Source organism: Alternaria postmessia, assembly GCF_024291825.1.
Source record: "Alternaria postmessia strain BMP 2775 chromosome Unknown scaffold_17, whole genome shotgun sequence".
NCBI lineage: Eukaryota > Fungi > Ascomycota > Dothideomycetes > Pleosporales > Pleosporaceae > Alternaria > Alternaria postmessia.
This window is the reverse complement of record NW_026260090.1, coordinates 1-25,736: the sequence shown is the minus strand read 5'-3', so window position 1 is coordinate 25,736 and position 25,736 is coordinate 1. Positions and strand designations below refer to the sequence as shown.

General features: G+C 50.3%; 10 protein-coding genes across 10 annotated transcripts; 3 read left to right on the top strand and 7 right to left on the bottom strand.

The window, feature by feature from the left end:
• Positions 1-1,162: 1,162 nt before the first annotated feature.
• Positions 1,163-1,640, top strand: J4E82_003770 (uncharacterized protein; the record flags this gene model as incomplete). Its single annotated transcript, XM_051730054.1, has 2 exons — positions 1,163-1,455; positions 1,514-1,640. The coding sequence occupies 2 exons, from the start codon at positions 1,163-1,165 to the stop codon at positions 1,638-1,640; spliced, it is 420 nt and encodes a 139-aa protein (XP_051590022.1).
• A 254-nt stretch (positions 1,641-1,894) lies between these two features.
• J4E82_003769 (uncharacterized protein) lies at positions 1,895-2,933 on the bottom strand (the record flags this gene model as incomplete). The annotated part of the gene is made up of 2 exons (XM_051730053.1): positions 1,895-2,156; positions 2,209-2,933. The coding sequence occupies 2 exons, from the start codon at positions 2,931-2,933 to the stop codon at positions 1,895-1,897; spliced, it is 987 nt and encodes a 328-aa protein (XP_051590021.1).
• Positions 2,934-3,837: 904 nt separating this feature from the next.
• On the bottom strand, positions 3,838-5,801 carry J4E82_003768 (uncharacterized protein; the record flags this gene model as incomplete). Its single annotated transcript, XM_051730052.1, has 5 exons — positions 3,838-4,073; positions 4,125-4,389; positions 4,440-5,624; positions 5,676-5,707; positions 5,777-5,801. The coding sequence occupies 5 exons, from the start codon at positions 5,799-5,801 to the stop codon at positions 3,838-3,840; spliced, it is 1,743 nt and encodes a 580-aa protein (XP_051590020.1).
• Positions 5,802-6,140: 339 nt separating this feature from the next.
• Positions 6,141-7,424, top strand: J4E82_003767 (uncharacterized protein; the record flags this gene model as incomplete). Its single annotated transcript, XM_051730051.1, has 2 exons — positions 6,141-6,232; positions 6,290-7,424. The coding sequence occupies 2 exons, from the start codon at positions 6,141-6,143 to the stop codon at positions 7,422-7,424; spliced, it is 1,227 nt and encodes a 408-aa protein (XP_051590019.1).
• A 1,809-nt stretch (positions 7,425-9,233) lies between these two features.
• On the bottom strand, positions 9,234-10,965 carry J4E82_003766 (uncharacterized protein; the record flags this gene model as incomplete). Its single annotated transcript, XM_051730050.1, has 4 exons — positions 9,234-10,398; positions 10,449-10,529; positions 10,591-10,704; positions 10,751-10,965. The coding sequence occupies 4 exons, from the start codon at positions 10,963-10,965 to the stop codon at positions 9,234-9,236; spliced, it is 1,575 nt and encodes a 524-aa protein (XP_051590018.1).
• A 2,015-nt stretch (positions 10,966-12,980) lies between these two features.
• J4E82_003765 (uncharacterized protein) lies at positions 12,981-17,423 on the bottom strand (the record flags this gene model as incomplete). Its single annotated transcript, XM_051730049.1, has 5 exons — positions 12,981-13,868; positions 13,923-14,462; positions 14,519-16,974; positions 17,061-17,320; positions 17,374-17,423. 5 exons carry the CDS (start codon positions 17,421-17,423, stop codon positions 12,981-12,983), a joined length of 4,194 nt encoding a protein of 1,397 aa, XP_051590017.1.
• A 935-nt stretch (positions 17,424-18,358) lies between these two features.
• Positions 18,359-19,469, top strand: J4E82_003764 (uncharacterized protein; the record flags this gene model as incomplete). Its single annotated transcript, XM_051730048.1, has 2 exons — positions 18,359-18,751; positions 18,816-19,469. 2 exons carry the CDS (start codon positions 18,359-18,361, stop codon positions 19,467-19,469), a joined length of 1,047 nt encoding a protein of 348 aa, XP_051590016.1.
• A 744-nt stretch (positions 19,470-20,213) lies between these two features.
• J4E82_003763 (uncharacterized protein) lies at positions 20,214-21,348 on the bottom strand (the record flags this gene model as incomplete). The annotated part of the gene is made up of 3 exons (XM_051730047.1): positions 20,214-20,337; positions 20,394-21,142; positions 21,193-21,348. 3 exons carry the CDS (start codon positions 21,346-21,348, stop codon positions 20,214-20,216), a joined length of 1,029 nt encoding a protein of 342 aa, XP_051590015.1.
• Positions 21,349-23,256: 1,908 nt separating this feature from the next.
• On the bottom strand, positions 23,257-24,862 carry J4E82_003762 (uncharacterized protein; the record flags this gene model as incomplete). Its single annotated transcript, XM_051730046.1, has 4 exons — positions 23,257-23,484; positions 23,538-24,384; positions 24,435-24,703; positions 24,752-24,862. 4 exons carry the CDS (start codon positions 24,860-24,862, stop codon positions 23,257-23,259), a joined length of 1,455 nt encoding a protein of 484 aa, XP_051590014.1.
• A 433-nt stretch (positions 24,863-25,295) lies between these two features.
• J4E82_003761 (uncharacterized protein) lies at positions 25,296-25,609 on the bottom strand (the record flags this gene model as incomplete). The annotated part of the gene is made up of 2 exons (XM_051730045.1): positions 25,296-25,455; positions 25,506-25,609. Coding segments are annotated over 2 exons (264 nt in total), but the record flags the coding sequence as incomplete, so codon positions are not given.
• Between the last annotated feature and the right edge of the window lie 127 nt (positions 25,610-25,736).

Below are 25,736 nucleotides of genomic sequence, written 5' to 3'. Positions count from 1 at the left end.
ACTGCTACGTTCTTGTTGTAGCGTTCAATTTCCGAATCTAGAGGAAGCGCCTTTCAAGACCAAGATTTACATTATCATCATCTTTTTGTTGACCCGCGCTTGCTCGACCTTCGAGAAACTCCATCCTGTGTTCTACCAGCGCACCAGTCTTCCTTATCCGCGCAAACCGAAGAAGAGCATCAACCACCATCCGAGATAAATGGATTTCCCCATTTAAACGATCGCATCTCATCCTCCCCATGGTCACAACATTCTTTTGCAGCCCTATATAATGACTACGAACCAACATCGTCAGCATCACTACAACCTCAGCAGCCTGCTGCTATCTTTCAGAACCATATATGCCAGGTCTGCGGAAAGACATTCCAACAGCTCTCCAAACTAAGGTTTGTACAGTGTTGAGCAATCTATTCACAATGTTAAGTCTCAGTAGATTGCACTTGCGGACACACGATACCTACAAATGCGAACCTTGCGATGCATATTTTCAAGACAGCAAGGATGCTAGAAAGGATCTAGAACGACACAAGCAGACCAAAGCGCATCGAAAAAAGCTTGGTCTAGACACTAGTTCCTCGCCGTTCGTGTGTCCGGTTGAGTGGTGCGCAAAGAGTATGCCGCGCAAGGACAATCTGAATCGGCATATCAAATCTCAGCACCCTGGTCACGGGCGATTAAAGTAGCAGTTATCTAAAGACAATGTAGAAGCTTGATGCGACTTATGATGCTTTGATGTTCATGTTGATCTTCGCCACTTGAATGACAGTGTAATTAACCCTAGGGCTTTCGCTAGTAAACTAGTAAACATACTTTTGACTCCCAAGTATTCTTCGTCACAGAGTGATCATTAAGACCACGCACATGTTCAGAACTAGAGACCGAGTACGCTCATCTGATTGCCTAATGACTGGAGGGCGTATGTTGCAGTAGATAGCCACATGATTTCATATCGCTCCATTGAAAGTCGTTTTCAGATCCAACACGGCTAGGCCATGCAAGATGAAGTCAAAGCATCGGTAGGCCTCAAGTGTGCATAAATATCTTCTATTGACCGGTCAAAATGTTTTGGCGAATATAAAAGTATCACATCCTCTGTAGATTTCATTCCTCAGCTACAAACACGCTTTCACCGAAACTTCTACCATCGCTTCCATCACTAGTCATGTCTCCCATCTTCTGTTGTTCCAATACTCAGGGGTACAAGAATCGTATCCTGTCCTACGAATCCAAGTTCCAGACTTTTATGGCTTGGGCCAACTATCCTAAAGAGAGCAACGCAGTCTCACCTGACACAGTGCCGTCTTCAGCCGACATTACGTTCGCAATTCAGGTTGTTAAGCAAACGAACTACGGTCCACTTGATAGCAAGCGATACTTCGTCACCGGCTCCGATGGGGTTTTCGTCGAGGTGACTGAGCAATGGCTCATCGATGCGAACTTCGAGAAGCTGAACACGTAAGCATACAAAGAGAAACAATGATGTGAGAAGGCGTTGTTGCTTACAGTGATGAAGGTTCAAGAACTTCAAGTGTGCGACTCACAACAAATTCTTCGAAGTCAACATCTACCAGAAAAATCCAACGAATGCGCACCATTGGCGAGCCAATATCGCTAGACCTGCGACGGAGATAGACTTGTGAGTAGTAGTAGCGAAGAGAGAGGTTGTATGACGACGACACTGTTCTCTCAACATTTGGAAACCCTTTCGTATGAACAGAGGATCTAGTGAGATATACGAAAGTTTTTCTTACGTTGGAGATGTGACAACTGCGGAATTTGGTCACATGGACAGAAAGTTAGTGGAAGGCAATTACTATACTACTTTGATTATCATGTCAATGGTTCTTCCACAGGATGTTTCGTTTAATTACGATTCTGAGTTTACATCACCTCGTTAGAAGCTCTTTGTGATTCCAGTCTTGATACCCTCAAGTTTCTCCACCAACTCTTTCCAAACCTTCTCTTGACCCTTCTTTCCGTCATCGCTTCGCACGAAAGCGCTCGGTTCAGTAATCTCGCAGTCGCTGAGATACTTTCCATGGGTCTCGACGCCTGAAGTACCGGCGTGCACAAGAGTTCTTGATCCCACTTCCGTCGTACGTGCGAGGAAAAAGCGCATGACGGCGAGAAACCCTGGACCTTCCCGACCAAATTCGCTGTTTGCTCAATTAGTATGGATGACGAATGTGAGAAAAAGAGATGACTCACGAGTGGCAGAAGCCAGGGTTAACGAGATTCACCGTCACTGGAATATTCGATTCCGGGTATCGCTCGCAGAATGCGCGGACGAATAGTACTTCCATGAGCTTGCTGACCTGGTATCGATTGCCGAGTCCAACTTCCTTTCCATCGACAACCTTCTCATTCAGTCTCTCGAAGAGTTTACCCTCGGGTGCATTCCTCTCATCGAACGGTGTCCACTCATGCACCTCGGAGCTGACAATGGTAAGTGTGGGTCTAACGTTGAACTTGTTCGCCGTTTCCTTGAGCTTAGGTAATAAAGCGAAAGCCAGCAGGAATGTAGACACCACGTTCACGGTGATGGTTGATTCGTCTTGTTCGAAGACCTCCCAGACGCCGCGGTTCACGCCGGCGTTCAAAACTGCAATATCCACTCGTTCCAACTCTTTGCTAGCTTTTTCGGCGAAATCGAGAACTGATTGGTAGGACGACATGTCCAGTTGCATGACTCTGACTACATCGTTGCGGCCTGTTGTCGATTCAATATCCTTACGCGCCGCTTCACCCTTCTCGATGGAGCGCACGGCAAGAATCACAGTCGAAGCATTGAGCTGAGTGAAGTGACGCGCGGCCTCTTTTCCAAGACCGACGTTGGAGCCCGTGACGATAACAGTCTTTCCAGTAAGATCACCGCTGGGCTTTACAGGTGTGACGAAAAGCTGGGAATTGAGGAAACGGACGATGCCTGCCATGGTGATTGTCTTGTAGTATTTGTGAGTGATGTCGGAGCGGACGAGAGGGAAGCCCGTTGACGTTGAGAGCGCTCCTCCGCTTTTAACTTCCTTGTATCAATGTGGTCGCGCTTAACAAGGGCCGAGCGTGCTTTAACAGACCGCGGGGTCTGGGTTTCAATCTCCCCGTCCCGCAACGCGAAGATGCCTTTGGAAGGTCTATGATGTCACTTACTTCTAGACCTTCCCAGTCAGCTCCATCGAGGCTGCACGCCTGATCATACCGTTACAGGGCCGGACGAACCTTTCTGCACTTCTGAACGATTTCCTGATCGTCATTAGTGCCGGCTAACTGACGGAAGCTATCGTTTAGCTACTGCGGAGTTACACGGATTTAGCTCTCAATCCGTATCTTCACTTGGTGCCTACACCATGTAGTAGCTAGATTGCGCTGGCCACATCTTGCCCATATGTCTTGTCCTTGTGACTCCACGAGCCCAGTGTTTGTAGGTAGCCGAACCTTGGCATGGACTTCCCAGCTGTATCCCAAGCGCATGTTGTGCAGTGTAAGCACGGGACGTTCCGTTTATGCACGCAAGCATCAGCACTTGATCTCAACATCCATGTCACAAATTCACACTCATGTAAGACTACAGGGCAGTCAAGTTCATCGACTGTAATAACAATACGGCACGATATCTAGGCAAGCTACATGAAGCGCATGCAGCACTTCAGCCCAGGTATTCAAGACACGAGCAAATGCCTGCGCCAACTCGCTCATAATCATGCGAACTTCCCCTAGAACCAAATTAGTGTACAAATGCTCAGCTTCACTCTCCGATTTTGGTATCCCCCAACGCAACGATAATGGCGTGCAACTGCACAAGCTAAAGAAATCGAACGCGCAACTCGAACAACCCTAAATCTACCAGGCATCGACGTCGAAGCCTTCCTCGGAGAACTCGGTCGCAACAACGGTTCTCCGCGAGAACTGGCGACCAGCAAGTGCCTTGATAGCCTTTTGCGCAGACTCTGTATCCTTGTATTTGATGTAAATCTTGCCAACACCGAGGTTGACGCGGGCACCGGCGGGACGGGGAATCTTGGTCTCAACGATGGGTCCGTACTTGCCGCACTCCTCTTCGATGTCTTCCTTGATTTCTAGATGTTGTTAGTATCGTGCGATGCTTTCTGGGTTCTTTTCAAGCTTACCTTCGTATTCCTCGTCGTTCAGAAGCTCGTCCGAGGTAACCATGTTCATCAAGCAAATGACACGGCTGTGCTCGTGGTTCTCGGCCGCGCTGGCTCCTGCCAACATGGAAATGGCACCAACACCACCATCGAGACCAGTCGTTTGCTGAAGTCCGACAGTGGCACGTGAAACCTTGAGGTTGCCATCACCAAGCGGGATGTCGTTTAGACCTTCGATGACGGCATCGATGACTCCGTTGTCCGCGTACTCACAGAATGCGATACCCTAAGATCTGTTAGCTTACGAGTCGTGCTTGGTTAGAAGAGTATACTTACGCGGTGCTGGTCGGTGCCGGTGTCCTTGACGAGGGTGAAAGCCTTCAGCTTGCCCATAGTCTCTACGAGTTCTCGAATCTGCTCCTCTTCAATGTACGTAGGAATGTTGACGATGCTCAGCTTGTTAGGGCTATCCTTGACAACAGAGGAAATCTCGTCGCCAGGTGGGTATGCGTTCTCATCGGCAGAGGGAGTAATGTAATCCTTGGGGCGGCGGATGGACAGACCCGACCTGTCGGGAGCTCCTCCGTCGTCGCGCATAGAGATTCCGTTCATAGCCAAAGCAAGGGTCGCATCTTCGGGTGCCTTGAACTCTAGCGCAGCGTACTCCTTGCTAGTAGCAATGTGGGCTGACAGGCACGGGTCGTTTCCGGACACGACGTTGAGACCGTTGAGCTGGTTGTTGAAGAACTCCATAATCTCCTGAGAAGTGCAGCCCGAGGGCAGATTGTGGACATAGAGGCGCTTCGATTGCTTGGCGGCTGATGTTGCGAGAGCGGCAGCTGTGGCAGTTCCGGAAGAGGGCGAGATGAAGGCAGCCAGCTTAGACGGGTCCATGGGCGCAGCGCGGGGGGCACCGGGCAATGGAAACATGCCCGACAGCTTAGCCTGCTCTGCCGTGATGTTTTCGTAGCCTGCAGGCTTGATGTCCCATTGGGTCATGCGACGCTGGCGCTTCTGGATGTTTGTGAAGCTGGCAAGATCCGGTGTAGCCTCGCGCGGCTTGTTGAAGGGCGGAGAGTCTTCCTTTGCCTGACGCGCCCTATCACGTCCGCCACCGAAGCCTCCATCGCGTCCTCCTCGTCCACCTCTGCGGTCTTCGCCGCCAAATCGGTCGCCGCCTCTCTCATTGCGGTCTCCACGTTCTCTTCGGTGGCCACGGTCATCGTCGCGGTCGCGGTCTCCTCGAGGTCGGTCGCGTCTCGAGTACGAGTCGCCCCAGCCACCTCGGTCTCCTCCCCGCTCGCCTCGCTCGCCCCGGTCATCGCGGCGTTCTCGACGTGCGTATGTGTCCTCGCGTTCGCGCTCACGGTAGTCGCGGCTAGAAGAATACGTGTCTACCTCGTAGTCACGGCGGGAGCCTCCGCCGTGGCGGGGAGAGCGTGAACGACGTCGCCGCCTGTCGCCGCCACGGTCGCCGCGGTCGCTTCGGTCGCCGCGATCGCGATGGTCATCTCTCGAGGACTGTCTTGTCAGCATGTGCCCAGTCATGTCGCGACGGGTGTGTGCACTCACGTAATTCCGCGATCCGCTCTGTCGGCCACCGTCTGCTTATGTTAGTCTTGATTCTGGGAGCTGTACACTAGTCAGTACATGTACTGATAGACGTCGCTTACCTCTGGAATAGCTATCGCCGTTCATAGTGGGCGGTTGTGGGTGCTAGAAGCTCTCGCGCTGGTCGTAGTGTTCAGCCGCGTAAGATTCTGCTGCTGCTGGAGGTGAGATGGCGAGACGAGCTGCAATTAGCAGATGTGGATCAAGAAACGACTGATGAATCTACCACGTGCAATTGTCCAAACTTTGGGACGCGATGCTTCTGCGGTGATTGCAGTTGCCGTCGCGGAAAACGTGTGAGAGAAAGTCGGGGCTGCCTTAGCGTGTCCTTGGCGTGATCACCCCTGTCACCTAGGCCGGGCCATGGTATATTCACTCCTGCTCGCATGGGCTTTAGCATGCACCCTTCTCCTACTATTGTTGACCATGGCTTTGCGCGCAGCTGAATGGCACAAGCTGCCTACAAGCCTCACGGAACTCTGCATCAACACCACCCTGCGATGTGGGCAATCGTTCAGGTACCTCCCATGTTGCCCCTTGTACTCGAGTCGCAACAGCTTCTAACGTGCCATCAGATGGCGCAAGTCCGCCGATGATGTCTGGTCAATGGCCCTTCACGGTCGCATACTTTCCCTCCGCCAAGATGCCGACTACCTCCACTACCGCGCAACCTACCCACCTATTACCACCGCCCTTCCTACTCCGCCCCCATCCAATGCGCCCTCGGTTGCGCCCGAGGAAGACGACACTCTTGCTCTCGTCAAACACTATTTCAACCTCGCGCCCGACTTGGGCCAGTTGTACGAGCAATGGGCGGCGTCTGATGCCAACTTCAAGAAGCGCGCTCCCAAATTCACTGGTATAAGAATATTGCGGCAGGATGCCTGGGAGGCTCTGATCGGTTTCATATGCAGTAGCAACAACAACATCAGTCGCATATCTGGCATGGTGCATAATCTTTGCTTGCACTACGGTCCGCTTATAGGAAGCATCGATGACGTACCCTACCACGATTTCCCCACGCCCGACGCCCTCTCAGGCCCCAACGTCGAAGCACATCTCATGAAGCTTGGGTTTGGTTACCGTGCCAAGTACATTGCGAAGACTGCACGAATGGTATCAGAAGATAAGGGCCTGAAATGGTTGGACAGTCTGAGTAACCCCGAGTGTCCACAATTTGGAGTAGAAGAGAAGCTGGCTGGAGACATGCTTGAGGGTGGTCGTGAGGGATATCGACAAGCACATGAAGAGCTTCTTGCCCTGCACGGTGTGGGCCCAAAGGTCGCAGACTGTGTGTGTCTCTTTGGGCTCGGCTGGTCCGAGTCTGTACCTGTCGACACACATGTCTGGCAGATAGCCCAACGCGACTACAGGTTCGGCAAGGGCAAGCACAGTAGCCTAACTGCTGCTACATACGCTGCGATTGGGAACCTGTTCCGAAAGCTGTGGGGAAAGGAAGCAGGATGGGCGCATTCTGTCTTGTTCACGGCGGACCTAAAGGCATTCTCTGACAGGGTTGTTGCAAAAGTTGAGGTCAAGGAAGAGGAGGTAACAATAAAGAAGGAGGAAGAGGATACCACCATACAACAAACGGTCAAAAAGGAGACCACGAAGCGAAAGCGCATAAAGCAGGAGCCTGAGGAAGCGCCCTCTGTTGTCCAAGTAAAGCAAGAGACGACGACACGTAGGAGCAAGCGGCAACGAGCTTAGCTCGGTTCCTGAAGCTAGATACCATCACAAACGAAAATTCATTGCTGATCATCTGCGGGTGACCTCTCTCCTACTACGACTTGGACATGTTGGACATGGGCAAAAAAATCCCCGTCGATAGGTTGCACAAAAAAGACCAAAACATACAACAGCGGGGATTCGCTCGTGGTCACCCACCTAACTACTAATCCGCCGGTACACTGCTTGTATATGGCTGAGCGGATGGGAAGCCTAGCTTTCACTCATGCTACTGTCACAAAGTCCCTTACTTTTCCTGTATTCAGTAACCCTCTTTTCTGTATACAGGCTATTAGCACACAATCTGGTGTTAGTGGTTTGCTCCGCCTAGGTGCCATACACTGGCGCGTAAGCGCTACAGAGGCTCTTGAACAAGACCTAGCCCCTGCAACTACAATCTGCGAGAGAAAGGACGCGTTAAGAAGGCGGGGGAATAGGAGAGATGACATACATCAACCTAATACAATGTGTATCACTCTGTTACGAACACACACAGGATGAATCCCTTCAGCAAAGGATGCGAGGTTAAAGGCCAACCGTCGCACGAAGCAAAGGATAATGATCAGCGCAGGGTGCTCCAATCACGTGATTGATATCCCGCTAAGGCTAGCTGTCCAGAATAGTTGTGCATGAAGGGATAGCAAACCATCACAAACATCCCCAACATCTAAGATAGATAGGATAGCAGTAATAGCAGCAGACACAGCAACGAGATGTGAAGATCGTCCTTAGATGGTTTAGGGTTGGTTCTCAGGGTATGAGTGAGTTCGAGTGAACGGATTGGTTGGTGTGTTAGCACGATTGGTAGATCGATGTAACAACACGGTGGTTGAGAAACAAGTAGTAATCATTAGATTGCTACACAAGGATGTTTGCAAAGTTGAACACGATGAACTATGAGAGTGCATCGTAAGGTCTATATACAAGAGTACCGTCCATTTCTGTCTCTGCCATCCCTCTCTTCACGTGGCTGGTGTTGCCATCCACAGATGGTTCTCCCTAGACTGTATGGTAGGCCACGTGACTGGTAGTTACGCCAAGAATTAGCGATAGTTCTGCGCGCGACTTTCGCAACTATCACCCTCAATATATAGGATTAGGCAAAGAGCTCTTACAGCTCGTTGTGTTCAACTTCGATCTTACGTCAATCTAAGGATTACTACTTGATTCTCAAACCCTCGTGTTATTACATTGATCTACCAATCGTGCTAGTACAACCCTCTCGTCCATCGTCGCCCACTCATTCCCCGAGAACCAACCCTAGATCATCTTCGGACGATCTTCACAGCGCAGCGCGCAACATAGCTATTGTTGCGACCACAACTACCCTACTTTGATTATTACAAGATGCAGGGCGATAGAGAAAGATCTAAAGAACAAGAGTGCATACGCTGCTAGTTCACAAGTGAATGTGGTGGGGACTGGTTTAGGTCGAGATTAGATTCATCTCGCTGAGGGGCATTTCTCGCTTACGGGCAGGGGACGTTGATGATCACAAAGAACCAACGTGATACGCGCGAAGGATTGTTGAATTTCTGGGAGGGATTAGGCAAATCATAATCATGCAGACCCCTTGCATCGTCACTGAGGTGATGTTATTGTGCAAGAGCGGAATATCTGTTGCCTGGTTTTTGACTACCACAGTTTTGGTCAGTCAACTAGAGAGTATTGAGACATCAATCGCGACTTGATAGATACGCCGCACATGGAAGAAATGTTACCTGAAACAATACTAGTACATTTCTGTTAAGCTCTGTTGTTGCTCTTTAGTCCTGTAATCTCAACTCCCGCTCAAAGATCTTTGTTAAGATACTCTACAGGCCCAACATACACCTTGCGCCCCTTGAGAAAGAAGTAGACCAGCGAAAAAACCACAACAACGCCGTATATCAGAATATTCCAGTTCATTAGGTCAGGTGTTGGGTGCGGAAATGTAGGGAAGAAGGCGAATACCAACGCTACACATAAGTAGATGACGGACACACCATTGACCCAGATACCAGCGCGACCGAGCGAGAACTTGCAGGGAAGGAGAGGTTCTTTGTTCCACCTGTTGATAAACATGCATGAGATGCTGACGATGTAGGACGAGAGGAGAGCACATGTGCCTAGCGACGCAACGGAGTTGAACGCTACGGTGCTGCCGATGTTGATAAGAGAGAGTCCAACGGCAATACTAAAAGACACAAGAACGCTGTTGAGAGGGATGTCCCAGCCTGGTCGAACTCGGGACAGAAAGGCACTGAAAGGGACGCCGTGGTCGCGAGCAAAGGCGAAGAGCTGGCGCGAGCATGTTGCCACATTGTTGACACATCCAAACACTGCCATGATAGTCGTAATTGATGCTAGAGCTGTAGCCCCTGGGATGGACTGCGTGGCGTTGTACATGATCTGAATGTGGGGCTGCCCTGTCGGCGATAGGATGGCGCTTTCCACGTCGCCGAGGCAGAAACAGAAGGTTACCAGCATGAGGAAACCCAAGCTGCTGTTAACTACCGCTGTCCAGATCATGGCGCGGGGAAGTGTGTGTGAGGCGTCCTTTAGTTCTTCAGACATATGGGTCGCAGCATCCGCACCTAAGAGAGAGAAGATAGGCGAGAGCTGTCCCACCAGCACAGACAGACCTATGCTGCCCCATCCTGCGTTATCTTGAAATCCACCGAAAACCTGTTTGGATGGACTACGCGGCCCCAGAACCCACATTGTGATGAAGATGGCAAAAAATCCAAAGATGTGCAGGACTAGGACAATGCCTTCGACTAGTGGTAGCTTACGAGCTAACAGCGTGTTAAACAGGATCGAGAACGTTGCTACGGCAATAACCAGGAGGGTACCGTGCCATCGTTCGGGGACGTAGTTTGGGTTGTTGAGGATGACAAGTCCTTGGACCTGACCGCCAGCAAGGAAGGCGATAGATGCAATTCCGGTCTGCCAACCTAGCACGCACAACCAGCCGCTACTATGTGATCAGAAATAAGGCTCGTGGATGTGCTCAGGGCAACGAACACAAGATAACTTAAGAACTTCTGGTGTTTCTTCGGCGCAAACTCAGACACCCAATGATACTGTCCTCCGGAAGTAGGAGCCCTTCGTTCTAGTTAGCAATTGTCTCGTCTCGAAGGAACCCCAGCAACGGGCCGCCACGCACATTGAAGCCATCTCAGCCATCGAGACGATGACAAAGCCCATGCCCACCGCTGTGACGAGGAACATGACGATAGCGCCACCGGTGCCACCATTCGTTAATGGGATGATCAGAGTTCTGCTGGATGTCAGACAGCGCAGATCAAATGCTCATACGTACTCACGTCAGTATGGTTTCCCACGTCGCCATCAAAACCATGCTGTATCCAAAGATCGACACAAAACGAAAGTTTCGTCGCAGCTCCTGCTGCTTTCCCATACGATACATGTCCTTTTGGTCGCCAGCGGTCCCTTTCTTTTCTGAAACTATGCCATCCTGTTGTAACTCGCTGTCAAGAGGCTGGGCTACGGCAGCAGCTTCATTCTTTAGGTCTGACATAATAGAAAAACGAATATGAAGAGTGTAAGTTAACAGGAATGAGTGTGCGAGTTAAAAGGAATGATTGCGAATGTTAAGCTTCGACCAAGCGACACGACAACCGAGAAGTCAGGAAATTGCTTCCATAACACTAAGAAGGATGGGAAAGATGGCGCAAATGCACCTGGCTCAATAGCACGGGAAAGATTTGAGAAGCCAGCTGCAAGACGAAACCACTCAGAGGACGTGATGGGTGGATACAGGTTGGTGGTACAGGGGACGGGCCGGCCAAAGCCCTCGGGGAGGCTAGCACGCCGCCCGGCAGGGTAAGCGGCATTCGAGCCGATGCAAGTTGGATCCTTCACATCCTCTGGGTCGTCGCCTTGGCGTTGCCAGATTGCTGCGCCGATAATCTTCTCATGCTCACTACCCTCGGCGGTCGTGACGGCAACGATGATCTTGTTTCGTGGATTGGCCCAATCATTGCGCACCCAATCGTGCCAAAAGATTTGTACGTCATTAGAATACTGTGCTCGGTAGGGGTGAATTACTCGACCAAAGAGGTCTTCTTCCAGGAACGCACGAGCGCAGATGTCGACGATGACCGGTTCATCTGAGGGCTTTGCAAGGCGTAGGTGCATGCTTGGAATTTTGAACAAGTACTGATGCTGATGGGAAAAGACCCAAACAATCGGGTTTTATCTAGTCTTGGAAGCATTTCCTGACTTGGACTAGCAAACATTCATGTAACTTTCGAGCCGTTCCATGGTCCCATGGCTTCCTGAGCGTCGCTCATCAGCAGCATTCTCGGGTTGTCCACGCCGGCGATAGCGAGCCGTCGCTGATGCTACGGCTCGTACCATGCAACGCTGTCTTCCTTCTCCCCAAATTTCTTGTGCCCATGACAAACCTTACGGTTTACACCTATGATGCAAATGTCGCGTTCATCAAACCAGCACATCCCGCCTCCGTCGGGATTCATGCGCCTATCTGCAGTGCGTACTCTACTTAAGTAACCGGGAGTCTTAACTATAATCAGAATGGCACGGAAGAGCTCCTATCCGTCCTTCCTGTTTTATAGTGTAGTTACCTAAATTACGTTTAGTGTAGACAGCGTAAGCTGTCGTACGGTTACCGTATACGTGCACACCATGCACGCCGTCAGTCAAGGCACGCGCATCACCAAAACAGGCTACACAAGATTGAGGCTGTAGAGCCACACACAAGCACTTATTACAAGGAAACTTACTAGATTACTCTATAGGCCTATGCGTTAAGCTTTTTCACGAATACTTTCTTGGCCGAAGGATTTTGCGGACGCGAGTGTTATTTTGGTGTGGCGGTGTTAGGGTACGCGATTCCTGAAACGGGTAACCGAGGACGAAACTCAGTTAATCGACCTCAACACGGCACCGCGAGTTTTGACGGATCGCGAGGGTGAACTAATTTTCAGTGCCCTATGGTCGTATGTGGAAGACGAAGAGAACACATCACATCATAATCTTGCTATGAGTTGTAGCTCCGTCAAGTTATGAGCTATGTAGCTCGAGCTACACTCAGCATAAAATTGTGGGAATTCGGTAAAATTTACCCCAAAGGCTGTTTATCCCTTTGGCAACAGTGCTACCTCTCTCTACCGTCGTTGCATAATTTTACTGCTTAGCAGTGTTCATTAAGGTGTTTTTACAATCCGGCAGTCCGCGTTAGAGTCTCACGATCGGAAACGAGACGACTGCAACCGCTAACAGAGCTTCTCCAGCTATGATAGACTTTCCTCGAGATGGAAAGATTCTGGAACTTGCGCACGTTGCTACGTCTCGCACTACCCCTAGTTTGATCTCTTGAAAAAGAGAGGTAGCATAGGTGGTCGTCATCAACAATGCGCTACGGCATGGCATGTATTTCCACAAGTAAATGAGCGATCCAGAGTGTGGGATTCGATGTGGTACATAATGAAGAGATAAGTATGGTATAGATGGGAAATAACAAATTTGTGGCTAAAGTGCATGTTTGAGAACAGCAGGAAACAACCAACCTCACTCAATCGCAATCCATTGACACTCGGCGTGGTCCATGTCGGAATCACTCCAAGTACCCAAGTCCCATACAAGCTCTCTGTTGTTCGGAGCATTAGCATTACAAGCGAGCCGCAAGTTGCGCGAGCTGTTGAAGTCCATCTCGGAAATTGCGACGAATGTCGCAGGCTGGTTCTTGAAAGGTTGACCGTAGAAGGGCGCTTGGTTCCGACTGCCGTTGGGTCCCTGCCCGCGGGTTACTGTAGTCCTACCTGCCTTAACTCGCTTTCCGTCTTCTTCACTTGGGTAAGCGAGGTACTGCACTCGTGCCTGCCTAAAGTATCTGTCTGCCCACGATTCGATGTAGAGGTTGAATGAGTGAGGAGTAATTTCCGCAGCTCTACATTTGAGGGATAGGAAGCCGCCGTTGGGATAGTTGAATTCTTGGAACCAGACAGCAATCTTGGGCGGCGACGCGAAGCTCTGGCTGAAGAACACCTGTTGCACATATGCCTTGCGGTCGCCGGAGCAGCAGATCATGCCAGTCTCCAGATGGAGGTCATTGGGTAGCGTCAACCAGCTACATCCAAGTGAGTATCCGTAACAATTGTCAAATGATGCAGCTTGGACGCTGAAGCCGCTGGCATTGACCTCCGGCTGTGACAGAGACAGAGAACGCGACAGGCTACCTTCAGCATCAACACGGCTCAAGCCAAACAGCAATTTTGGTGTTTCCGGGTAAGATTGACGGAATGTGGTCGAGCATCGCATAAACTTGTTCTGGCCAGGAGTCCAGCCGTTGTTCTCTGCAATGTACTGGCCGTGCTGTGCTCCCCAGATGCGTTGGCTCTTTTCTTTCTCCATCTCTGCAATTCGATTATCCGCACGCTCTCGGTCGACGGCAAGTTGCTATCATCAGGTCAGCGTCTCGAATATCATGGTCTAGTGTAAAAAGACTCATACCTTTTCAGTGGCGTCAAGTTTCTGTCTCAATGCTGCAAGAGTTTTGCTACCCTCTGTCTGGTCCTTCTGAAGTGACGCGAGATCTTCGCTGTCGACTACATCTCCAGAATCCGTAAAAGCAACCTCAGCGTCCGAAGCCTTCGTCTCGGCGAGGCGACACCAGATGATGCCCAGCTGGTATATCTTCCCATTCTGGTCATCAGTTCGACCGAAGAAACCTTGGAGAGTACCTGAGCTGAAAGGCAGATCGATGTACTGTATCTTGACGTCCTCGAAGGTGACGCCGTCCCGGACAACAACACCGCTCTTTTCTCCAAGTTGTGAGTGAAGAGCGCGTGCGATCAGATGACGGCCACGATTGGTGAAGAGGCGAAGTCCGAGTACCAGCCTTGTTGGAGTTTCCTCTTCATTTGTACCTTTGCCTGTACCAGACGCGATAGAAGACGCGACTTGAGGCGCACCATGCTCGATGGATGCAGAGGTGATGCGCTCACCACTGCTGAAGTCCCCGAATATCTTTATTCGTGCCTTGTCCGCTGACTGCTAAGTTTTAGCTATGTCCGATACATCGCAAAGGGCAGACACGAAAAACTTACCTTGCCTTTCTCGACGAGCAGTCCGTTGGCATATTTGACTGCCAAGTACACAAGAGCGCCGTTAGCCATCTCGGTGCGAATCGCACTCACTGCCCAATCCGACTTCACGAAGTCGAGGTTGTCAAAGCCCTGTCCGACAAAAGATCTATCTCCTGCAGGATCAGATTTGAGGAAAGCCTCCTCCTCTTTAGCGAGCGCCTGTTCCTCAGCTTCAGTCAATTGTTTCGTCTCGATGACCTTGCCAGACAGGGGGCTGCCCTTGATACGCAATTTCTCAGGCACATCGATCTTGGGAAGTCGGGCCTCAAAGGCGACGGGATTTTGATATGGCTCAACGTGGTCTTCGTCTGTCGCCAGCTTCGGGTCTCTTTCCATCAGATCGACCTCGTTTACGATGCGAGCCATCTGGCGGCGCACGGCGGTTCTAGCGTCGCTAAGGCCCTTGATAGAAGCCTCGAAGTTGGACTCGGACTCTTGGAAAGGGTATAATCCGGTGTCCTTGTTCTTGTTGCCCATCTTGATCACGGCAGTCGAATAAGATGAAACCTTCTTCTGCTCCTCGTCGCTCCAGGGTGTGATTTCCAGCAGCTTGCCCTGTACCCCGAAGATCTGTTCACCGAGGCGTTTGTATAGTGACTTGTAGCTGACGAAGGAATCTAACAAGGTGCTTGTGTATACTTGGGCGTTTTCATACTGCAGCGCAGTGTAAGACGCGGGCTTTTCAGCAACGAAGCTTCTCAATGAGTCGTATTTCGTTAAAATCGCATATGTTCGCTGAGGACAATCAGCTACGAGATCTGGAAAACGCGCTGCCGCTGCCATCAGACTCTGGATGTCCCATTGCTGCTCCATTGGCTTGATGTGGCCACCTCCTGACCAATTTACCATGATGGTAGTCTCCGTGTTAGTCTCGATGTTGCTTCGAGCGATCCCAAGACTCGCTTCTCCCGAGACATCGACTGGACCAACTGTCAGAGCGACCTTGGCTTGGGCTTGGATATCCGACTTCTTGGCCTTGTTGAGGATCTTCATACTCACAAGCGCATTGAATTCGCCCCCCTCAACAAACCCTGATATGAAGGAGTCGCCATAGATCTCGCGGAAGTTGTCCTTGTTGACGGAGCGCAAGGGATTGTAGACGAGCGGGTCCTTGAAGTTGATAGTCTGGTTGACCACTTTGACGGAGATGTAAAAGTTGAGATCGCTCTCCTTGAACTTGTCAGAGTCCACGAAGCTACCTTTACCAGATCCTCCGACCTTTCCAGCTTTGATCGATAGCGAAGCCGACACGCTCATGTCTTCGGTTACATCGCTAAGGCGATCAACAAATCGAGATGTGTAGGTAACGCTCTGGCTGGGTCCTCGAGGAGCTGTTGGGTCGAAGTCGTACTTCTGGGAGTTCTCGGCCATACCGCTAAAGCGTTCAACGAACTGGTTCTGAGCCAGAATCTTGTTCATCTCTTCCTGGCTCATCGCCTTCACTTCTGCTGCCTTCGAAATAGCTTGACGAGCCTTTTGACGTCTCTGAGCGTCCCATGCTCGCTTCTCTGACCGGATTGCTTGCTGTTCCTTGAGATCTTCTAGGCGTCGGTCCGCCTCTTCTTTGCGCTGTTGCTGCATCAGCTCTTTTTGGTAACGACGGTTTTCGGCAAGGATCTCTGCCTCCTCCGCCTGCTGACGAGCTTTTTCGGCCTCTTCCTTTGCCGTTATGGATGGGTCGGGCGCCCCCTTTCCGGTGAGAGCCGCTCTGATTGCAGCACGATCAGGAGGGCCAGTAGATGATTTTGCTGAGATTTGACGTGCTCGGTCAGCTGATGTACCTCTTTGTGTAGGTTTGCGAGAGATAGGCTTCTCGGCGTTTGATCGGAGATTGGCTGCTATGGCATCACGGTCTACCTTGTCGTTCTTCGCGCCATTCTGTTGAAGATTGGCCATGATAGCCTCTCGATCGAACCCATCACCATCTTTCTCCAGGTCCTTCGACTTCTCCGCAGAACTCTGCTTGGCTGGCCTGTCCTCTGCGATCTTAGGTATAGGTACGGTTGACGAGGCCCTGCCTCCCGAAGCTTCTGCAGAATTGCTAGATGTAGATGTGACTTTTGCAGCCGGAGCCTTCTGCTCCTCCTTCTTCGATGTAGGTCTAGCAGAAGAGGGTTGTGGGGTGTTCACCTTGCCTTCTTCTGCGACGGCAGCACCTGCTTCAAGCGCCTCATCCGCATCGACCACTTCTAAGTCGGCAGAAGCCGATTCATCTGAGAGTGTGTCTTCTTTCACCACCTTCTCCTTGAGTCTCCCGGCATCGACTTTCTCTTTCTTGGCTTTTGCTGGTTTGGGCTCGTCAGAGTTGGCACTGTTGGCCTCTTTGGCAAGTTCGGGCTGGTCTTCAGGTCTCGCTTGCTCCTCTGGCTCGACCGATGACTTCTTGTCTTCTACGTCCGGCTTCTCGTTCAGTATTTCTGTGCACAATGTCAGAACCCTGCTGCGCTCGAAGTCGGTGGATAATTGAGCATCTGCAACTCAATGTCATGACAAGATGACGTACCTGCCGCAGCAGCTTCATCAGCAAGTTCTTCTTCGATGATCTTAACTTCGTCTTTTGCCTTCTTGGCGTTGGCGACAAGAATTGCGGTGGCCGGCTTTCCGACAATGACTTCCTTTTGTCTCGTCCAGGCACTCGGCAATGCATTCTTCTGAGCCATGATCCGCATGGTTGTGCCATCATTAGTGACGACGTTCTCAGGCCTCTGCTCGTCGATAACGACAGCATCGTCGATGCAAATTTGCTGTGTATAGGAATTGAACCTGAACTCGTTTGTCAGCGTCAATATGTCTTCTAAACTGGCAGCGATTTATACCCTTGGCCCAGTCGCATAGCATGGTTGTAAGGAGCGAGGAGAAGCGACATCTTGCCGAGCAATGAGATTCTATTCTGCGATGGAGAAGTGTTGAGTGTCTCAAATTTTTAAACTAAATAGATGGTCCTGGAAACAAAGACTCATAAAGGTTGATGCAGAAAATGAAGAGAGGGAGATAGGGTCATCATATAGACGACATTCGACTGTAAGCCTCGGTCTGTTACGCCCATTCGAGTTACAGACTCACCATCTCAGCTACCATAGATTCACCATTTGACCGCCAGGCGTAGGAGCTATGCTCGATCAAGCTCAGCCGTAGTTTGACTATCTCCGAAAGAGGACCCCTGGCTGAAGCTGAAGCTTAGAACAACCTCAGAGCCTGTTCTAGGCCTTCCTGAGCTTTGACAAGCGACAATGCTGTCAAGCGATCTTCCTGAAAGAGAGCCTCTGAACGGACCGTCCGAGCTGTCAATCCGCATTGGGTTGCGACCCCGCATAAAGGGTTTCCTAATTCCATTCGTGGCTGGATCAGACTGAGATCTAATGTATCGAAAAAGGTTTGGTGGTTAGCTGAGGAAGGTTCGAAGAGGCAAAGCGTGAATAGTGAGATAATTGTAGCGAATCACGAAAATCTGGGGCCCCTCGGCAAAGCCCGGTGGCCTCGTGGTTCGCTGTCTAGACCGCGTGGCGTTCGGGTTAGCCCGCAGGTGGCTGTACGTCCTGAGCTAGTGTGCACTAGCACGACCCGTGGCTTTGAAGCTGAACAGTTGCACACAACTTTCGAAACCTCCGTTTGTGATGTACAGGCGATTCGTCGAGACACTGCAACGCCTCTAATTCTCCCAATAAATTGCTCCACCTACCATGGGTGACTCCTGTCTCACTGCATACCTAGTCTCCATTGTAGACAATCATTCTCGACTTGTTGACAGCGAAAAATATTCGATCAATTCTGCATACAACAGCATCCATTCAATCCGCCATTATGGCATCAGAGATAGAGGCTGACTATTCGGCGCGCCCTGACGGCCCGGATGACAATGAGATCATGCTACAAACCCAACGAAAACTACCACTCACTTTACCATGGGGCCACACACCTATTCGACTGGGGACTACCTTTCATTCAAGCCGGCAGTCCACAAAGAATCCTTGGTCCGATGAGACACCGTTCGTGCTATCCGATCTGCACATGATCCCCAAAGAGCTGCACTTTGAGTATGGCACTACATCGACCTTCAAGAAGGTTTCAACAAGAAGGGAACGCGAAACGAAAGATCATCTCACGCTAGGTTTCGGCGTGGGCGTTGGTCTTCCGTTCCTTGCCGCTGCAAGTGTGAAAGGCGAATTTGATCAGAACATTGAGGAGAATCGAGATGTAAGCTGGGGTCTCAACGTATTCTAAATGATTATCGCGTCCTCAATTCTAACACGGGAAACAGTCTGAAAAGATATCCTTGAACTCAAGTTGTCGTGCCGGAACTATTGAATTTCAGAGGCAGCCTCGCTTGAACAAAGAGGCGATCATAGAGATTAAATACGGTGGAGGCTATGAAGCTCTTTGCAAGAAATATGGCGACTATTATCTCTCAGGGTACCGGCTCGGTGGGGATACTGGTATCCTGATAAGTGCAGCCGGGCATACACGCAATCAGATTGACACTTACGGCATTACAGCCACGGTCACAGTCCTTATGATCTCGGCTAGTAAGCACTGGGATAAAGACTTCAGATCATTCGTCGCTGGTCGCAGTACGAAACTGCTAGGTTACGATACCATCGACGGAAAGACATGGAAACGATCTAGCGCAGAAGGCGCGGAGATTAAAGAAATGCAGGCTTGGGGTGGCTACGATCCCGAAGTGGATAATGGCTCGCTTCGAGCCGATGCAGATGCTATCCTGACACGGTCGGAAAATACTTTGGAACGTATCTTGGACATACTAGAGAAACATGGCTATAGAAATAGCGCGAGTTTGACATTCAATCAGTGCGAAGAGCTTGTCGCAGAAGGAGTCGTGGTCGAGCTGCTGCTTCAGCCGCTTTGGAGACTACGCGATGTAGTGCAATGGCGGTTGGAAGATAACATCATATGAGCAGAACAAAGTCTTTGTAAGTTATCTAGTTGTAGTTCCGATATCAGCTATGGGACTCTAGCAGCCTCTTCGTTGATGATACATGTAACGAGCGAATCAGTCTCAACAAACTCCATGTCTTGCCACGCGTAAATATTGTACTTGAACAGTGAACTTCGGTCTCCCATCTTCTCCAACTGAGCCTCCGTGTAGATGGCTCGCCGTTCGTGCTCCGTCTCCCGAGATTCTTCTTGTTAGTCCTTGAGAACAAAAGCCCCAACGTCAAAGCGCACACCATACCCGCCACAGCGAACGATGGTGAGCTGTCGAATCTAGTTTCGCATTATAGCGACTCCTTTTCTATAAAGTTCAAAGAACCAACGATACCGCCCGAGTTGCCGACGCAGATCATGGTAGTAATGCGGTTTGTTGTTAGCTTCGGTGATATGCCGCATTGTTAACGATGTCTTCCCCAATAGCACGCTTCTCAAGACCTGCGATATTGTTCAAGGTCCAAGCATTGCACCCTGGAAAAGTAGGAGTTGACCTACACTACCAGCTCATGTGCGTACCAACCAGTACAACGGTAATCTCGCATTCTCCCTTCTATACACGATTCAAATCCCATTGCAGGTATGCGATTTTGGTTGAACAAAGGAGTAAGTATGGTACATTGTTCGTCTGACCCACTTTGACAACTATAAGACGTTTAAATGAGTGTCCTTATAACCTTTCCCTCTTCGTTTACCTAACGTGTTGAAACACTCAGCCGCGGATGATGACAGGACGCTGTTCACCTTTGATAGCACCGCCAGAACTCTCACCGCCACAAATGGTTGTCTGAACACCCTCATCGCTACAGTCGCCTGTGAAATACCCCTCGACACACCTTCGTGATCATATTAGCGACGTGTGTACAGCATTGTATGCGATAGAGAAACTTACGTGATCCATGGAATGAAGACAACATAGCCTCTCTCGCCTGGTCCAAACGTATACGAACCCTCAAAGCTCTGGGTTACAGATTCCGAGAATTCAAAACCAACACTAGCGGAAACAATACCCAAAGGATCGCTGACAGAGACTTCAGTGCTAAAGGTCGTTTCTTCAGTCACTTCCTCGCCTAGAGTTGCCTGGCATGATTCGGTCGGCGTACAAGTGACTACATCAGAGATGACGTAGTTTGTTCCACCGCTCTGAAACGGCCCTCTGGTGGCTTGAAAGCCGTCGCAGTCCCGTTTCGTGAGAAACTTGGTAGGTTGTGTTTCGGCGCTGCGGACCTGGACGGGAAGAGACGGCTCATCATCTGCATGCTGCAAGAGTGCAGCCGTCTTCGGCTCAATAACATTACCATCGAGATCATGAAGCATAAGGATGCCAGAGGAACTGGCGCCGACTCTGCTCGTATCACGCTTGCCTGGTGCGCCAGCGTCGGTGCATTCTTCGAGGCCGCAGCACCGAGACGCAATGAAGGTATTATCGATGGTGATCGCAGCACATGTTGCTCCCTCAGCGATGATGATGTTGCCGCCACAATTGACGTCGTTTGGTCTGACGGGCGTGCGAATAAGAGTTCTACAATCGTCCTCCTGCGGAGGGACATCGATATAGATTCGAATTTGACCATTCTCTTGGGGTGGGAAGCCGCTCTCCGTGAGTTGGTCACCAGTGTAGTATGGGCAATCTGGCCATCCCTAGTACTCGGTCAGTCGCTTCGTGCCAACGAGGGCCTGAGGTCGCTCACCGTTCCAGCGCTGAAGTAAAAAGGACAGTCAGTGCAGGTATTTTCCCTGCATGTCCACAAGGCTGTCTCGTCCTGACGTGCTGACAGTAGATTCGGACTGGTGGGCATGCCGGAGACAGCGCCGATCCAAAGCATGGCTCCAAGAGGCCGAAACATGTTGATGGTGATAGAAGAAGATGTTTTAAACAAGAAACTCGGAAACTGGCTGCTCTCGAGATGATATTGAGAAGACAATGGGTGTCGAGAATACCTTTCCTACCGAATGATAGCTGTTCTTATAGGCGTTTGGGACCCTCTGGTTCTCTCTCGTTTGGTGATATTCGTATTCAGCTTGCATCAAGAGGGCGTTTATGCTGACAGTCTTCGAGGGAGCGTTGAGCGTTACATTGAGCCGTTCCTCGGCGCAGATTTGTACTCATCTACTGGTACCAAGAGGCAGATGGTGTTGGTTGTTTGCCGCTCTCACGCGCGATGACATAGATATTCTACATCTTCTTCTGTTTTTGGCAGCACGATCGAGAATATACTTCCTTGGGGACATGTTAGAACATCCGTTACCCGTGAAGGAGGCTATGCTGGGTGGTATACTACTCATCCATAAACGAAAGAGTCTTTCAGGCATTGTAAGCGCTTGCCAATTACACACGCCGATGGGGCTTTCAAGGCAAACCTCGACTGCACATCTTGGGTCCCGCTAACTTCTAATGGCAACAACTTGTAGATGTTTCGTGGAGAGCATCAATAAGCTTTCTCTTGATTGAAACCTCCACACGAAGAACTCAAACAAGAGCAACTCACCATGGAAGTCGAATGCGAACGACGCGTCTAGTTAGCCTAGTGCTGAGCATTATAGTGGTCATGCACTATTCCATAACACTCCGGCTGTAACTGTCCGTTCAATACGTGGAGCCCTGAAGGGTTTGCATTCATTTGATTTCGAAGTGTCAATATCGTTCATAGGTTCGTAAAACGGGGCGTAACGTGATGTCAAGGATGCTGGATAATTGGAAGCGAAGATGTGTACCTGGAGGCGGCACTGAAGTGCCGCGCGTGCCGTCCCCGCCCTTGGCATACGTCTGGGCAACCTAAGCATCGCGATGTACTGAGACAACAAAGGCGAATGTTACATTCACTAGATCCTCTTATGACTTCGGTTTCATAACATCCGGGTCCGACGGCTCACAGTCAGCAAAATGACGTCGCAATGCCGCAGCGCTGCTATACTTAGGCAGTAGCATGAATTGGGCGGAACGTGAGTATACGCTGCTTTCATCGAAACTTATTCTTTCATTCTAAGCTCTTAGACTCAAGAAAGCCGCCACAATCATGTCTGCTTCTCTCAGCTCTATCACATCTGGCGAAACTCAGCCCACTCCTACTGCTTGCTCACCAAACATTGCACCTAACGGGATCAATGTGACGGGACTTGTAGGTCAAATTTGCCAAGTCAACGTCCCTCCCAGCGAGGTCAACATCACATCCTGCTGTGACAGCGGCGCCGAGGTGCGCCTCCAAGACAATTGCACTCAATGGTGCGAGGTTAATGACGGGGGAGACTTCTTCGACTGTATCAACGACATGACCGATCCATCATACCCTTTTCTTAGTGGACCTTGTCAAATCGTAGGGGAAGACGCGACAGTAACCGTATCCTCAACGGTTACTGGGGTAACGCCGACAACATCTACTTCCGAGGGAATGTCCCAGTCTACCGAAGAAGTGTCGGCTTCCACGACTGGGTCAGGAGGTGGAGCTGAAACGACCGAAACTCCTGAAGAAGGTGTGTGCTTGTTCACTCTGCCCACTGAAATACTCTATCAAGGCGCTAACCGAACAAGGCACGGCCGCAGGCAACTTGGGAGAGTATCAGCTTCGTATAGTGGTCTTAGCTCTAGCTGCAACACTAAGCATTCTTGCTATCCTTTAGTCAATATTCTATATGGGGGATACTGGCAAGCCATATTAGATCCATGTATCTACCACCACATCATCTCGAAGTGAGATCCCCCTATGTGATGCGCACACCGCAACATTCACCTTCGTTCGGGCTACTGAGGCGGTGCTTCATACCGCTTGATTTACCACCTCAGACTTTTCTTGTCCATAAACATCTTGCTTAGCATCCTCTTTAATCCTGCACTCATATTGTTTGAATTTCCGTGCTGCGACGCCCGCTTCAAAGATCTCATCGAGCTCTTCCAACGATCGCGTTTTCGTCTCAGGGAGAAAGAAGTAGAACCATATCACGCATAGAAAGTTCGAAGCTGCCCAGATATAGGTATACTGCGGGCCCTGCAAACACGTTAACACTGACACTACATACCGTAAGGAGTGGTTGTACTGACCCAGTCAAGATCTTGGGGGTTGATGAAGTAGGGTGAGCAGAAGCCAACCAGCCAAGCAAGAAAGTACCCCAATGCGTTCGCACTTCCTACAGTCCAAGCGCGCAGGCGCGAACTAACAAGCTCGGTTGCTAGAGGACTTGTGGCAACACCCACTCCAGCATTATAACAGAACATGAACAGCGCCGTAAAAGCTACCAACACATTCCCAGTTTCCGTTGAATTTGGCTTCGCACTACTCGCAATCCCACAAGCGAGCTCACATAAACCGCACATTATGGCTCCGGTGATCATGATCGTTCTCCTACCGAACAGTTTGTTCATGGAGAAGAGACCTAGATGTACACCAATGAACCCAATGCAAGAGTTCATGATGCTGTATTCGAACGCTTTTGTGATACCAGCGATGGTAAAGAAGTACGTTTGGTACCCAATGAAGAACCAAACCCCACTGGCTGACTGGCTTGCGATCGTACCCCAACAAAGCAATGTACGTCTTAAGTCATTTCCACGGAAGAGATCCAGAAATCCCGAACTCTGGCTCAGTCTACGCTCTTCAGCTACGCCACGGATCATCTCGGCCCATTCTAGTTCTAACTCGTCCCCATGGTCGAAACGAAGGCGCTCCAAGGATCTGCGCGCTGCGTCGTGCTGGTCGTGGTGCAAAAGCCATCGAGGGCTCTCGGGGACGAAGAAAAGTGCTGTGCCGAGCAGGACTGGAACAATGAACATGCAGGCGAGAGGAATCTGATACGAGAGTTTGGAAAGATAGCGTGAAGTGTAGTTGTCGATTACCGAGCCGATAATGCTTCCGAGGTTCACATAGAACGAAAATAGGCCAACCATGATTCTGCTTATTGTCAGTGATTCAGCGCAAGAAGGTGATTACAAGAGACATGCTCCCTCAGGTGCGCAGGCGCTGCTTCGCTACAATAAACTGTCGAAAATACGACGAAGAAGCCATTGGAAAAGCCTAAGAACAGACGACCGACGTAAAGGCCTGTGTTAGACGTCGATCCAATTTGTAGCGATACTGCTCCTAAACAAATTATGCATGCAAGCCATAGTGCTTTCTTCCGACCGAAGTATGTACCAAAGACACCGGCGGCGATGGCAGATAAGCACGACCCGAGGTTTAACAAAGAGGTCATGAGTTGCTGTACCGTCGACTGTTCAGCGCGTCAGTCAAGTCCACGTAGCAGATTGATTATACCTGCGTCGATGCCATAGCCCAGTGGGCTCGCCGGTTCCTCGTATCCAAACACCATCAAGAATCCAGGCATAGCTTGAAGGCCACCGACTGCAGCAGTATCGATTCCATACTGCATACTGGCTATCGCGACAGCCGAGCATATGATCAAGCATTTTCGATTAGCCCACAAGGTTGTCTCCTGGAGTTTTGCCATTGCAGTCCATACAGTAAGTGATGGCTACCTATTGATAAGAAGAAATATCTGTAGCCTTAGGCAGCAGGAGATGACCAGGCCAGGCCGTCCTAGTAGCTTCTGCAAGCCATATGAGCTGGCGTCGTGGGGCAATGAGGAGAAGTTCATGTCTACTCCGCACTGGCAGGGGTGTTATGCGGAGATGTATGGAGATGCTCGGCGCCTTACCGTATCAAGCAGTGATCAACCTAGCGGATTAGGGATCTTGAGGGAGATCCCGCATGATTTGGCTGTGACCCTTGCGCATCGCATGTCGCCATTTTAGTATATAGGTACTGCTTGTAGTATAATCAAATCATTGCAACCCAGCTCAACACTACTGATAAAAGGTGCTGAAGGTGTACTTAGTCTCGCGTTCATACTTGGCCAAGTCGTTCAGTGCTTGCTTGCCCTCCCGAAGAATGGTTTGCTTGATCTCTTCGTGTCTCGGTGTAAACTTGACTCGGAACGGCTGGGGTTTCCAGTTGGACCCACTCCTATCAACGATCAGCAACCTTCGATTGGTCTATCTATAAGCATAACTTACGAGTAGTTGAAGATGTCAACAGGCACTTCTTCCCCCGTATGCTCGTCCACTTCTGGTTCCACCTTGTATGCCCACACCAATCGTGCGACACTAAGATTTGTTCCCTGCAGAGTTGCTATCAGTCAATCAGTCAGTTGTCAGTTCATCTTTGCGGTTCAAACTGTCAGTCTGGAGGTAGTGAACTGACCTGATTGACTGCCAAGACATTTTTTAGAATCGCGAACTGAGACT